Below are 15,720 nucleotides of genomic sequence, written 5' to 3'. Positions count from 1 at the left end.
GAAGACAATCAGATTACTGCATAGTTTTAAAAGAACAAAAAAATGGCTACATTGAATTTGGCATCAGACATACTATTACATGTGACATTTAGTTATGACATTTATGACACTGTATAGAAAATCTGATTACGACAAGTGTACAATAACACAATCTGATGTAAATAACTACACGAGATCATTCAACATGTATCAAGTTTGCATACCTTCAAAAATGCAAAGAAGTATGTATAAAGCTCTGTAATAAATGTTACACAGTTGAAAAGGGGAGGGAGAAAAAAAACTAAACAAAAGATGGAAGCGCCCAAGATCAGTCCGGGTGATCAAACAAACTAGGTGATGTTCTCACTATCCACTTTATTTGATGTGTAAAGGCCACTGAAAGTTAATTCATCTTTACAGGCTGGAAGCCCATCCTCAGAACCAAACCGGGCATTCGTACTCAAGGCCGTCTTCTAGCCAGGCAACAGCGGGGAGAGAACTTACACACTGTAAGTCCTTCAGAGGCCACCGTGTGGCTCTTGTGGTGGCCCATAGCACCATCTCCCAGGGACAGGATGAACATGCAAGGCAGAAGCCAACTCTGAAGATTCAGACATATTACAAGTCACAAAAAGCCACTCCTGGAAGCAAAAGCAACAAAAATAAAATAAAATAAAATATATAGTTGTATACATGTATATATATATATATATATAAAAAGCCAGCCTTTGAGAATGCTGGCAACATGGTTTTGTTCCAAAGAAATACTGACAAGAATGAGAGGAACGGTGTGTGATTGTCTGACGAGGGCCATGAATATATTTATAAAATATAAATGCCAAATCCGAAAGGTCCTTTGCACGTCTCTTTTGATGGTTCCTGGTTTTGTGCCTCTGGACGCCCACTTCCAAAAGCAGCTAGAGGACGAAAAGTAGAAAGCTTCCTCTTCCGGTCTGGTAGGCTGTGGCCGGGCCGATCTCCACGATGGAGATGGTAGATCTTTACGGGGCTTTGATTTTCTTCAGGCGAGGAGAGGTACCGTTTTCAGCCTTGATTAGCCCATTCTCGTGGTGCCCAACTATTAGAGAAAAATGAGAAACAAGAGCTATGACCTATGAATTGTATGTTAGAATTAGAAAGAGAGTAATTTATTTTCAACTGATTTCCCAGTTTATGTGTAGGTTGGACTATGAAGCACAATAGCCACCAAATTTATGTTTGTTATATTCCTATTGTATTAATATTGTGTAACTTAAAGAATGGTTCATATTTTACAGGGAAACTAACCAGAATCCCTCTTTAGCGCTCGGGGGGTTTGCTTGGCCGCAGCTCGTTTGCGAGCTGCCTGTTCCAACCTAAACTCTCTCCACCGGCGGAGCTGGAAGCGGATGAACTTCCACAACAGCCAGGACTGGGTGAAACACACCAGGAAGAGCACAGTCATCCTGAACAGGAGAAATTGGAGTAAGGAGGTTAAGGTCATAAAAGATCGCCTGTTTAAGTAAATAAGTAAGTAAATACATTTCCCAGTTTGAAATCTTCTGAAGTCCCCACCTGATGAAAACTGTGTTGAAGTTCCCTGCCTCCCAGTCCAGGGTCTGGTTCTCAGCACGACCCAGTCCAAAACCCACAACCAGGAACATGAGAGTCAGCGTGATCATCCGAGTGAAAACAAACCCAACGGCCCACAGGTCAAACCTGCAAGGCATGCAAATTATCATCAACAATCAGCCACAGCCCTCAAGACCACATCCGGTGGAAGGAACTGTTCTGGCGAGCCAAAGGACCCAATCTTACATCTTGTGGTGGTTCTCGTCAGTAAAGTAGAAAAGTCTGGAGATGTGGAAGCCCAGCTCTGACAAGTACTGCAGGAACAACAACACCAGCCCCACTCGAGTCAAGCTGCAAAGTGCAGAACGGATGGAGTCAGAAATGTCAGAGAAGCGCAAAACTAAATCTTCAACACATTGTTGGAAACACACATTGGTGTAATTGGTGCAATTACACAAGTTGCACATAGAAGCTTTTGGGACTTGCGGATTAAATGTGAAGGATTAGGATTAATAGTTAGTCTGGGTTCAGCAACATATGAAGTATGTTTTTTTTTGTGGCGGGATAAGCACACAACCCACAAAATTTATTTTTTATTATCGTGCGATAGGAACGAATAGAAAAACGCAAGTGTTCAGATATGGATTTTAAAAGCTCAAAGGGGAATTTCTAGTTCTGCTCAGTTTATACTGTAGCTTAATTTCTTATTAGCCTTTAATGCCTAGATCATTTATATTTGAAGATTTTGCAAACTTTGTCAATGTTCTTTTTTCACTTACTTGAGCAAATAAGCAGCCACAATATGCAACAAGTACAGGGTTATATACTGCAGCTGACGAGGGATCTCCTCCTGCACAAGAAGAGAATGTCATGGCATTATTTCATTTTTGACACAGTATAGTTAAAGTTATATATTAGACATACTCGATCTGCATACATTATATCACAATTAATTCTTGAGACCTGAAAGCGCTGTGAAATTGAGTGCAAGCTAATGAAGCCAAGTTTTCAACTCTGCACACCTCTCCATGCTTTTTATTGCTTTGTGATGTTTAATGTTTATAAGGTTTGAAATGAAAAGGAGCAGTGATCAGTCTTGTCTAATGTACTTTTTCTGTGACACATTAATGCTGCACGTCTGTTCTCACCTTGCGTACTTTCTGGAAGTAGAGCTCAGGTATGGCATGAAGCCAGTATGCTAACTGGGTGAGGTAGAAGAATTTCACCTGAAACCTAAAGGAATAGAAAAGAATGAAATAAACCATGCCCAATGTTGTAAATATTCCAGATGTATGAAAGCAACAGAGGGGATAGGAAGCATAAAATGCAGCTCTCATGCGTTACCTCAGGTGGACATGAGGGTAGTTTTCCCAGAGACTACTGGGATGCAACAGGTATCCTTCCTTTACAAAAGGAAGCACAAACAGATTTACAGCACAACATATCCAACAAGGATGACTGACATGTCACAACGCGGGTTCGGGTATGCACACAGAGACCCCTTTACCGTGCTCAGGACATAGAGACTCCAGACGCTAGACACGAGGTAGAAGACACACAGCTGCCCAGACTCGTTGAACTTCGTGTTCTTGCTCTTTGAGAGATGCAGCCTCCGATTCACCTTCTGAGGGCAGAACAAGCAGAGGATGTTCAAACACCCATCTCAGGACCTGATGAGAGACTATGCCAATGCAATCTAGCAACACCTAAACATTTTAATGGTTACAAGTCCAAATTACTGGAATTCTTTAGTAACTGGAACATCTAGAATAGTTAGTAGACTACAGAACAGTCAGGACTTTACAAATTCAAAGAATTATAAATTCAGTTGTAACATGGCCAAGTGGGTTTATTTAAAGCAGCATTCGCTAAACAGGGAAGTTCATGAGAAGACTGACATTTGTGGTATGTTCAGTTGCTCCTATTTCACTCTGCAATCATGCAAAGAAAGCATTGGCTTTCAACCTCAGTGACTAATCCAAATGATTCAGGACTTCCTGTTTCCAGAGGAACTACAATGCAGATCACAGCTTACAACACACTCACATCAAGCACATACTCCTGGACCACGGCGTGGAGAATGATCGTGATGAAGAGATAGAAGATGATAGTGGCACAGTCCTTCCATCCAAAGTGATACAGGGACACCTCACCCTCTGCAAAAACACAGACCATAAGAAATACATGTTTGAGTGTGTGTGCATGTGCATTCCTCAAACTACAAGATCCTTAGAGACTAGCCCTAAATATAACAGTCCTTCCCAAAATACATTTTATATGCCAACATGTACTATCAAATTAGCATTCTAGGTGTATTGAGTCCCATAGAAAGCGCACACGTTATCTGATCACACAACATCATGTTATTTTTCAGGTGATATAATTCCGTTAAATTAAATACATTTAAAATTATGTTTAATACCTGAATGTGAATTCTTGTTCTATCAAGTTACATGAATGATACAATTTTAACACTACATTTATTACATGCATATCTGACATATTAGTGCTACTTTTCTCAATGAGCACCACCTATGAAAATCTCCAAGTATGCCTAGTCAAGTATTTTACACAGGAAGTACTTTTTAAATCCCTAAAATGTCAATATTGCAGTCAAATGCACCGTGCTACAGGGATTTGGGAAGCTTTCGCCATTCCGATACTGGAACATATTATAGGTGTTTGGATACTGGTACCGATGGAAGGTGACTAACTTAATGAATAAACTCTCTCACTGTGGGGAGGAGGCTGAGCTTTGTCTTATGTCTAAGGACATATCAGACTTAAACACTGTTGTCTTTGCTTGTAAGACAATACAACAATTTCTCATGTATATGTACACTTTTTGTTTTGTTTTGCAAGTGAAGGATTTGTATAAAAACCAAACAACCCACAGTTCCATAGATCAGCATACTCACAATCTAGTAATCGGAATCAGAATTTGTCAGATATCAAATACATCAGATTGGTGGCTCCCTCATAATAACAACTACACTGCATTTAAGCACACAGCAGCTGTGAATATGAACCGTAATCAGAGTTTCCTGGTGCACCACTAGAGGGGGCCCGAGCACCACAGTTTGAGAAATAAGGCATTTTAGTGTAAATTGCAGAACAGTATCGAGATACATTCAATTTGCTGGATGAAGGTATAGAAGACACCACTTCTGTACTGTGATGGTTAGAAGAAGAGGACATGGCCACCAACCTGGGGACAAAGTGCTGATGTTGTACTGGGGCTGAATGAACAGGATGGCTGTTTTTGCTGTGGCCTGGGGAAGAATAAAATGGATTAAAAAATGCATTCAAGTCTATTTTTAGGTCCTGTAAGTCCCAAGTACCCCGTTTACACTCTTTGAAAAATTAAATACATATATATTTTTTTTTAACCCTTTTTAATTTGCTAAAAAAAAAAAAGAATCACGCAGGTGTTTACTCGAGAACTTCACCCCACTTCCCCAAAGCAGCAGCAGTATCCCGAGCGGGGAAAATCCCCTCAGAACAGAAATCACGACCGAGAGCTGAGGGTTAGAAAATAGCCCGAAACTGTCTCCGGTATCTCAGCCCCAGGTCGACAAAATGTCTGCATGTCCATCTCGCTACCTTGCCTCCAATGAATAAAAAGCAGGTAGATCGCAGTTTTCTTTTTATTGTTGGTAGCTTTTCCGTGTTTGATCCACGGGAAGGTGCGAGAGCGACCTCAGCTCCCCTCTTCCACGCACAGGAGACGTGGCAGTCCGCTGAAGACCGAAACAGCCCAGGAATTCACGCCGAGAACCACGGCGACTCGTTAGAAAACCTCCACGGGACGGGGTTTTATCCACTTTTAATTTAAACAGCAACCATCCCAATTCCACCCCGAATGAAGAAAAAACGTGGAGAGAAAAGCAGCAGGAAAGCTATTAACCTACCACACTTATTAAAGAGTTTTTTTTATACTCCACAGAAAGTGCCACGCCACTGCTATAGAGGAAGCGACAATGTTCGCGACGGGATAGAAATTTGCGACACGGTGGCCTGTTTTTGGATACTTTGCGGTACGAAGTGTCTCGGGGTGTCAAGAGAAGCGACTTCAGCGAAAAGTCCCATCAGCGCCGGGGACTGGCGGCCACGTCAAACCTTCAACTTAAAAAAAGAGGGATTCTGTAGAAATCCTCGTCGTACACCTGCGCACACGAAAGAGTTTGTTCTGGACGAAATAAGAGCGCTGAGGTGGGGGGAAAATGGGACTTCATCTCACCTCAAACATCAGTCCGATCAAAATGAAAATCACCAGACTGAAGACGATGTCGGCGTGGTTCTGAATGAGAAACTCCTGACTGAAAAAGGGATAACTTTTGATTCTTCTCCGGAAAGCCATCTTTGGGAATTGTCTCGGTTTCTAACTTTTCCCTTTATGCTGAAATTCTCTGGCCGCGAACTTCAGGAGTTAACTTTTCTGACGAAGTGCGCATGCGCGTTTTCTTAAAGGGCGCGCTCGTTGTTAAAGGTGACGCGATCGCAACAATGTAACAATGCAGGATAATAAAATGACAGACTTTGTACCCTTCTTGTCTACAGAAAGAATGGAGAGTCATGTGGTTGAGGTTAAATTTCGCTTTTAATTTATTACTTATTTCTTATTACATTCAAAGGTTTAGTCGTTTGTTTCTTTTAGTCAAACATAACAATTACCAGAAATTCTGTCCAGATATTGTTAATGTTATACCGTGTCTATGGTGTCTGGAAATGGATGTTAATGATGCAATATCTGCATACATGTAGAAATGAACTGTCACTCAAAAGCTTAATACAATTGCACTGTTGCACTGATTCTTCACCTTCATGTAATGCATCAGCTAATGTGGGTTTGTAAATATTTCTCATTCATTTAGGATTTTGTGTTCAAACTCGTTATTTCACAGCAAGCATCAGCAAGTTGTGCTGATGATCTACAAGTTTCTCGCACAATCTAATTGAATGGATATATAATGTTTAATGTGAGTGGTATAACTAGCAAAGAATAACAAAATGACATTTCTTTTATTTTTCTCTTTAACATACATGACTAGATTTACAGGTATTTGTGATATAAAAAGATGACAGAACATTCATTGTGACCTATAACTACAACAACAACATTTATTTCTGATACAGCCCATAATCACATACAGTATGTCTCAATGGTCCCTAGAGTTGACAGGCCCTACAGTTGACACCCCCACACTTTACTCTTCTGCACACAAGGAAGAACACTACACAAAAAGAGAGAGGAGAGAGAGAAAATAGAAAGGAAGAAAGCTTCTGAAGGAGTGATACAGAGAGGGACGCCCTTGCAGGGTAGAGTGAGCCTGCAAATGGTGTCAGTGCAGGGTTGGTGATGTCCAAGAAGAGAAAAGTCTTACAGTTGTAAAGGTAGAAAAGTGCAAAGTGTAGTATAGAGCATCTGTCCATGTTTGGAGGTACTAGACAGTGCAGAGTAGGTTTTAGTGTCCAGTGTCATGGTGTACATTGCATGTCCATTATGATTCCAATTGTCCATTTGAAGATCCCTGAAGCTTTAGTTGTTACGGTGGTGGTGACTGTGGTGACCCTCTGGTACGTTTCATGCTAAGTCGTCTCGTACATTGCTAGGGACCAGGATTCCTCTAGTGGTCACTTTACTGGACTCTGGAGGTGGTCTGCACGTTTGATTCAGTGTCTTGGAGAGAACAAACAGAGGCAACGGCAGACTGATCCTGAAATACGTGGTTATAGCGGTATATTGGTGCTACAGTGGCCTAACTAGGACAGCCTAACTAAGGTGAATTTAACACTGTCTGTGTTTGACAGGGCGACTGTGTAACAAAGTGGACTTAATAATTCCTGTACATTTACCTGTACAAAATAACCTGTAAAATTCAATTGAAAAAAAAAGCATAAGCTGGTTGCATAAGTTTGAACACCCTGAAATTATTTAATTGCTTGGGTTACATTTTTATCAGGGTTTACACCTGATATCAATTAGAGACCCCAATAAACTAATTAAGGATTGGATATACACAGTAGAACACAGTATAGACCAGTGGCTCCCAACCTGGCTCTGTGCCAGAATTCTATCTGTGCCGAGGTTACCAAAATTAAACTTGTAAACATATAAACCACAATAACGAGCCCAAAATGCCCGTCAAAACTCGGTATAATCCTGTATGCTATATAGACTAGAGCTGTAAATCTAGGCCTTGGTCGGGTTCTTTTTTTAGTCAGGCTCCGGTTGGTCTATAGTACCTATCTTTTCCGTGTGAAAATATAAATTTGTTTCAGTGATAGGTAAAAGTGTTTCGCATGTTGTACATTTGTTTTATTAAACATATTTTTCTTTAAATGAAAAGTTTATTTGATTTGCAATTCTCGGCCACCGTCGTCAGGTGATGCGTTATCTCAAGAGAGATGCTGAGAATATGAAACAGAGGCAGATGACGATTAAATTTTAAACCAGCACATTTAATTTACTTCTTGATCTAGTGCTTGTAGCGTGCACAAAGAAACCCAGGCTCTTACAAGCTGAACATTGCAAAAGCTCACAGGCTGTATGGTTGTGCAGAAAAAAAGACGGTCTGACTGTCATTTATTTAAACATTTGAGTCGAGTTGGGTCGGGCTGAGTCCTGTCTGACTTGAGCCAGGCCTAAATTTTTAGGGACAGCTCTAATATAAACTCTACAAAGCCTGCAGTTAAAAACAAGGAGAATAGGAACAAAAACCTACAACTGCTGCTTATTTCTTTGTAAAGAAATAAGCTTGGGGTTTCCTGGCTCGTCTTGGACACAGGCATGGGGGCTTCAGGTAAAAAAAAACTTGGGAACCACTGGTATAGGCAGTCATAAAAGGGGTGGTAGCCTAGTGGGTAAGACACTCGCCTATGAACCATTATCGTTGTGCTGAGTTGCTCCAGGGGGGCTGTGTCCCTATAAATACTGATTGTAAGTCACTCTGAATAAGGGTGTCTGATAAATACCATAAAATATGTAAATATAATCAAAGAGTGTAGAACTATATAGATTAGGTCAGGGAGGCCAGGACACCTACAACAACACTTAAGGAGCTGCAGGAATATCTAGAAGGTGCTAGTTATGTACTTTAATGTGACAACAGTGTGATTATCTGACTATGGGGGCACTCCGGTACAGTGATGTTGGCCGTCACCCGACCAGCAATAATCAGTCCGATGCCCACGGCAGTGACGATGCTGACACTGAACTGTGGCAGGACGGGGGTAAGAATTTGAACAAAAATGGAATATTCTCACAAAATTTTGAATTCAAAAGGTCAACCTTTTAACTATACTAACTATATAATCATTATAATAGTTTAATACTTTATTATGTATATATAATGTATTCATTCAAACTATTAGTAAACAATCTATGCTTAGTCAGTACTTGGATGGGGTTTAAAGGATAGGGCTGAATTACAAAGAGAAACAACCCTTTTCCACCATATTGCACATTTTTGAGCTGCAGCGACATTCTGTTCAGTGGATTGTTGGATCGGCAAACTGTTCTGTCATGTGATATCTTGTCAATGAAGCAGAAGCAAATCCTGAAACTGGGGCTGCCAAAGACAACAGTATCCATGAAAGAATGTGGAGCTGTGAAATCACAGCAAGGTTTCATTCAAAAGCATGATGTTTATTATTAAAAAAGCAGCTCACCTTTATATTTAGATTTCACATAGAAATGCTTTAAAAAATAATCACATTGTGCAACTTTAGTCTTTTTGATCATAGCATAATTTTTGCCTGCTGCACATGCAAATGAATGAGGGAATGCCACTATTTCAGCCAATTTCAACGTGTGATTGAATTCAGTAAAAAGACAATGCATGTGAGATTTGACAATGCAAGACTAAACTGCAGTTACTAACAGTTCCACTGCGTCCTCTTCGCAACGCGCCGCCTCGTTCAGCTTATCCCAGCCTGGCGGGAAACGCAAGTAGTTGTTACACACAATGCAACTCTCAAACACACGCTCATTTTCTGATAACGTGCAATGGCCAGTAGATCATCCTAACAAGGAGAAGCATACAGAATACGGTCAGGTAAAGAAAGATGTTTGAAGATGATTACATTTTAGGAAACACAAATTTATTTAAAAAATTTGTTGAAGTAGTGAGCGAACGTCCTGCACAAGGTGCAAATGCTGGTGACCTTCTTGACGAATGCTGGCACATTCAGAAAGAGGGTGTTTTATCTATGTAGAACCCAAACAGTTGCATGACAACAGTCCAGTGGCCTGACCTAGCTGGGATTTCCCACCCTGCTACTATACTCCCTAATAATAGGGTTCCCAACCTGACTTGTAACTCATAAACACAATTCGTAACCCAATACGCACTTTCACACCAAAAGCTGGAGCCAATCCAAACAATATTCAGCCATTGTGCAAATGACCTGCACATCCCCACTGCGAGGGAACCAGAGAGGTGTCTTTGTTGTGAGACCACTTAGCCATTTGACTGTCATCAGACCAGTTAGTTTTACTTTGTGTTCCATTAATGTTGATGGAATGTTGTTGCACTTTTTTTTTTTTTTTGCTTGAAGGTTAAATGTTTGTGTTCCACGCAGGAATGACTGGAATGAGCAAATGTGATAATGAGGGCTACACAACTACACAAACCAGACATGAATGACTGGAGTGGCTCAGTTTTTGTACATGTGAAATATAACTTTAATTATACATTATTGTCAAAGTACAGAAATCTCAAATCAACTAAATAGTCTTTTTCATGTTGGTGAGTAAAATCAGGGCCGACTCTTGCTCCTCATATGGTGAAGAAGACAAATCTGTATATAGTCATCAGGATGTTTTTATACAGGCAACACAGCTACTGGATGCTATGAAGTTAATAGGTTAAACTGATGGTGGATGATGGTGGATGAAGACACAGCAGCTTCAGATCTAGTGAAACCATTTGAGGAGCAAGAGTCGGCCCTGATTTAATCACCAACATGAAAAAGACTATTTAGTTCATTTGAGTTTTCTGTACTTTGACGATAATGAATAATTGAAGTTATATTTCACATGTACCAAAACTGAGCCACTCCAGTCATTCCTCAGCAGTTCTTATCATGCTGCGTCACCCGCACATACAGATGCGAATACACGCAATATAAAATGGTCTGGTGATGGACAATCATAGTGGACAACTTCATTGGGTTGTAAGGATTTTGCAGTGAACCTGTCCTGGATTTGTCCAGACACCAGGCTGTCTGTGTTGACATGTGACCAACAGACGCCACTTGACATGAGCAAGCAAGGAAACTTTCAATTCAATTTAGCAAAAACACAGTTACCACCACAACAAAACACTGAAGGATTTGCGTTATATTCATGACTTTGCGCAAAACGTTGTCACCATTAAACCATACTCTCGAACATCAGCTGATGATCAGCTGAACATTGGCTGTAAACTTTGGAGACATTTGATTGGCTACGATTTGTGAAACAAGTGGCGTTTGGGAAGTTTCAAAAATCCACAAATAAATGGTTTATCGGTTTGTGAAGTAATATAACTGCTCTGAAATTTGGGCATCACGTTAATTTGTTTTTAAGTCGAAAAATGTTTTTGTGAATGGTGTTACATTTATTTGTAAGTCATAAAATATATTTGTGAATCTTGTTACATTTTTTGCTGAATCAATAGAAGTATTGAAGTTGACTTTATTGTCATCTCAGGTATTTGCGTGTTAGACAGTACATAGTGAGGGTGGGTGGCAGGAGGGTGAAGAGTGTGTGTGAGGGGTGTGCAGTGTCCTTCTCTGGTGGCTTTCCGCATCCAACCTCAGAGCCCTTATTATACCTCGCTCTGCAACTCGGACTCTCAGACCCTTCAGTACTGCTCGCCTTGTCCGTCCACTGCAGAAGGAACAAGGAAGACACTCAACTACAACAGAGTGAAATAAAATTATTGTATTCATGTTTATTTTTTACTTTATTAATCCTGAAGGAAATTGCTTCTCTGCTTTTAACCATCGCCCTTAGTTAGCAGCAGGTAGCCATGATGGGTGCCTGGGGGTGTGAGGACGGTGCCTTGTTTAGTGGCACCTTAGGATCTTAGGATGTAATTTGATATTACATTTTGCAATTGGCAATGTGCAAAGTGCTGATGTAATCAGATATTTTTTTGAATAAAAAATAACAATTCACTGAATTGCTGCTGTTTAGGCACTCTGATGTGTGTTTCTTTTACGGGTATAATTTAAGAGGGTTGCATCTGTCTGAATGTGTACTTTGGTTTTGGCTCTTGTACAGCTAAAATCCCATTAAAATTGGATCAGGTTCTCAGTAGTCAGCGTTTAGGAGGTAGGAAATCTTGTCCAGCCTTCATGTAGAGATGGTCCAGCCTTAATGTAAAGATTTTTTTTGTTTAGTACATGTCATTATATGTTTTGCTGCATGTGTCTGGTTTTAGTTAGCCCTGTGTTATGGCCAGGATCCCATCATTTGTGACTGGGTTCATCCACCAGCATGTAGAAGGTAGGAAGCCCCCCCTGCAGTTTCTTTTGTAGGCAAACCAAGCTTGCTTGCTGGTGGTATGCACAGCCACTTCCTCCAGTGAACACATGCTGTAGACCCTGCCACTGAGTGTGGTGTACCATAATGGAGAGTGTTGTACAAGCCATTCAAGCCTTGCCCCCACCGCATAATCTTTCTGCCTGTCTTCGGCACTGGTGTTTTGTTTTTGATATCTTTTATTTTTTTTGTTGTATTCTATGGTTATGGTTTCATTATCTTGATCATTCACAATCAGATGGCAATTATTATTGCCTTTCTATTTGAAAGAAACGACAGCTCCTTCCTCTTTAAAGAATATTTAGATTAACTTGTAACTTTCTTATTGTCGAACTTGTGTACATAACCTACAACAGAGTGAATAAAAAGATTGTATTCCTAGTTGGGGGTCCTAGTGAACCAGAATTGATCACTTCATCGATGATAACTTGAAGGCACGTTGTAAGTCGCTCTGGATAAGGACGTCTGCCAAATGCCTTAAATGTAAAGTGAAGTGAAAGTGATACACTGCAACACAGCCAGGGAGCAGTGTGTGGAGAAAGTGCTTTGCTCAGTGGCACCTTTGCAGATCAGGATTCCAACCGACAACCTACATGGCCTCTTCCTTAACCACTAGGCCACCACTGCCCACACTGTGTGTTTACATATATTTTTGTGTTTATTTTACTGTTTCTGTCTAGTTTGTTTACTTTTCTTTTTGTTTTGTTTTCATCTTAGTTTCATCAAAATTGTTACAATAATTTTTTTTTTACAAGGAGCCTTTTAGAACATGTGCGTATGCATGTTTCTTTTTTTTCTATTTTGTTCACAATTAGTGAATTAGAGGACGTAAAGTGTTTTTGTTGCCATTTTTAATGACATGATGCTTCTTATCTGAGCTTTTGCATGCCAAGAAGGCTTCAAATAAGAAAACAAACACGGTCTTTGTGGCGCTATCGGTTAGCGCGTTCGGCTGTTATCAGGAAAGTTGGTGGTTCAAGCCAACCCAGGGACGTCAAGTGTCTCAGTTGCCATTTTTAATGCCATTAAACTGCATATGTCTCATGCAAGGTCTTGCCCACCCAACAGAAAATTTACATGACATGATGCTTCTTAGCTAAGCTTTTGCATGCCCAGAAAGCTTCATATAAGAAAGAAGTGTGGTCTCTGTGGCGCTATCGGCTGTTAACCAAAGGTTTGGTGGTTCAAGACCACCCAGGGTAGAAAAGTGCATTTTTTCCTAATTTAACAGCAGTTAAACTACATATGTCACATGCAATATCGTTACCAACCAAAAGAAATGTTATATGACATGACGCTTCTTATCTGAGCTTTTGCATGCCCAGAAGGCTTCATATGGCTAAAAAGCATGGTCTCTGTGGAGCAATCGGATAGCGCGTTCGGCTATTAACCGAAAGGCTGGTGGTTCAAGCCCACCAATGGACGTAAAGTGTCGTTCTTACAATTTTTACTGTAATTAATCTGCATATTTCTCATACTATTTCTTTATCACCCAAAAGAAATGTTACATGACATGATGCTTCTTGTCTGAGCTTTAGCAGCGCCAGAAAGCTTCATTTAAGAAAAGATTTGTGATCTCTGTGGCGCTATCGGTTGTTAACCAAAAAGGTTGGTGGTTCATGCCCACCCAGGGTAGAAAAGTGCATTTTTTCCTAATTTAACAGCAGTTAAACTACATATGTCACATGCAAGGTCATTTCCACCCAACAGAAATGTTATTTGACATGATGCTTCTTATCTGAGCTTTTGCATGCCCAGAAGGCTTCAAATAGAAAAGTAGCATGGTCTCTGTGGCGCAATAGGTTAGCGCGTTCGGTTGTTAACCGAAAGGTTGGTGGTTCAAGCCCACCCAGGGACGTAAAGTGTCCTTCTTACGATTTTTACTCCAATTAAACTACTACATCTTTCTCATACTATTTCTTTATGACCCAAAAGAAATGTTACATGACATGATGCTTCTTGTCTGAGCTTTAGCAGCGCCAGAAAGCTTCATTTAGGAAAGAATTGTGGTCTCTGTGGCGCTATCGGTTGTTAGCCAAAAAGGTTGGTGGTTCATGCCCACCCAGGGTAGAAAAGTGCATTTTTCCTAATTTAACAGCAGTTAAACTACATATGTCTCATGCAAGGTCGTTCCCACCCAAAAGAAATGTTATATGACATGACGCTTCTTATCTGAGCTTTTGCATGCCCAGAAGGCTTCATAAAGCAAAAAAAACATGGTCTCTGTGACGCAATCGGTTAGCACATTCGGCTGTTAACCGAAAGGTTGGTGGTTCAAGCCCACCCAGGGACGTAAAGTGTCTTTGTTGCCATTTTTTTGGCAGTTAAACTACATATGTCTCATGCAAGGTCGTTCCCACCCAACAGAAATGTTATATGACATGATGCTTCTTATCTGAGCTTTTGCATGCCCAGAAGGCTTCATATAGCAAGAAAACGTGGTCTCTATGGCACAATCGGTTAGCGCGTTCGGCTGTTAACCAAAAGGTTGGTGGTTCAAGCCCACCCAGGGACGTAAAGTGTCTTTGTTGCCATTTTTTATGCAGTTAAACTACATATGTCTCATGCAAGGTCGTTCCCACCCAACAGAAATGTTATATGACATGATGCTTCTTATCTGAGCTTTTGCATGCCCAGAAGGCTTAATATAGCAAAAATACAAGGTCTCTGTGGCGCAATCGGTTAGCGCGTTCGGCAGTTAACGGAAAGGTTGGTGGTTCAAGCCCACCCAGGGACGTAAAGTGTCGTTCTTACAATTTTTACTGCAATTAAACTACATATTTCTCATACTATTTCTTTATCACCCAAAAGAAATGTTACATGACATGATGCTTCTTGTCTGAGCTTTTGCAAACCCAGAAAGCTTCATTAGGAAAGAAGTGTGGTCTCTGTGGCGTAATAGGTTAGCGCGTTCAGCTGTTAAGTGAAAGGATGGTGGTTCAAGCCCACCCAGGGACGTAAAGTGTCTTTGTTGCCATTTTTTAGTCAGTTAAACTACATATGTCTCATGCAAGGTCGTTCCCACCCAATAGAAATGTTACATGACATGATGCTTCTTATCTGAGCTTTTGCATGCCCAGAAGGCTTCAAATTGAAACGTAGCATGGTCTCTGTGGAGCAATCGGTTAGCGCGTTCGGCTGTTAACCGAAAGGTTGGTGGTTCAAGCCCACCCAGGGACGTAAAGTGTCGTTCTTACAATTTTTACTGCACTTAAACTACATATTTCTCATACTATGTCTTTATCACCCAAAAGAAATGTTACATGACATGATGCTTCTTGTCTGAGCTTTTGCAGCCCCAGAAAGCTTCATTTGGGAAAGATGTGTGGTCTCTGTGGCGCTATCGGTTGTTAACCAAAAAGGTTGGTGGTTCATGCCCACCCAGGGTAGAAAAGTGCATTTTTTTCCTAATTTAACAGCAGTTAAACTAGATATGTCACATGCAAGGTCATTTCCACCCAACAGAAATGATATATATGACATGATGCTTCTTATCTGAGCTTTTGCATGCCCAGAAGGCTTCATATAGCAAAAATACATGGTCTCTGTGGCGCAATCGGTTAGCGCGTTCGGCTGTTAACCGAAAGGTTGGTGGTTCAAGCCCACCCAGGGACGTAAAGTGTCGTTCTTAAGATTTTTACTGCAATTAAACTACATAT

The 15,720-nt window shown here is 40.7% G+C and overlaps 1 protein-coding gene and 1 non-coding gene across 2 annotated transcripts; one reads left to right on the top strand and one right to left on the bottom strand.

Moving 5' to 3' along the window:
• Nucleotides 1–58: 58 nt before the first annotated feature.
• Nucleotides 59–5,969, bottom strand: LOC114803379 (translocating chain-associated membrane protein 2-like). Its single transcript, XM_029002908.1, has 11 exons — nt 5,771–5,969; nt 4,739–4,802; nt 3,577–3,686; nt 3,038–3,154; nt 2,875–2,933; nt 2,679–2,763; nt 2,310–2,380; nt 1,777–1,881; nt 1,534–1,677; nt 1,267–1,424; nt 59–1,057 (listed from the first exon to the last, which is right to left on the bottom strand). Exons 1-11 carry the CDS (start codon nt 5,888–5,890, stop codon nt 981–983), a joined length of 1,110 nt encoding a protein of 369 aa, XP_028858741.1. The 5' UTR covers nt 5,891–5,969; the 3' UTR covers nt 59–980.
• A 9,633-nt stretch (nt 5,970–15,602) lies between these two features.
• Nucleotides 15,603–15,676, top strand: trnan-guu (transfer RNA asparagine (anticodon GUU)). Its single transcript has one exon. It is a non-coding gene; the product is annotated as a tRNA-Asn (tRNA).
• The last annotated feature ends 44 nt before the right edge of the window (nt 15,677–15,720 follow it).

The sequence above is a fragment of the Denticeps clupeoides genome, chromosome 14 (genome assembly GCF_900700375.1).
Source record: "Denticeps clupeoides chromosome 14, fDenClu1.1, whole genome shotgun sequence".
In the NCBI taxonomy this organism is placed as follows: Eukaryota; Metazoa; Chordata; class Actinopteri; order Clupeiformes; family Denticipitidae; genus Denticeps; species Denticeps clupeoides.
The sequence above is the reverse complement of the archived record's forward strand: the minus strand, read 5'-3'. Positions and strand labels throughout refer to the sequence as shown.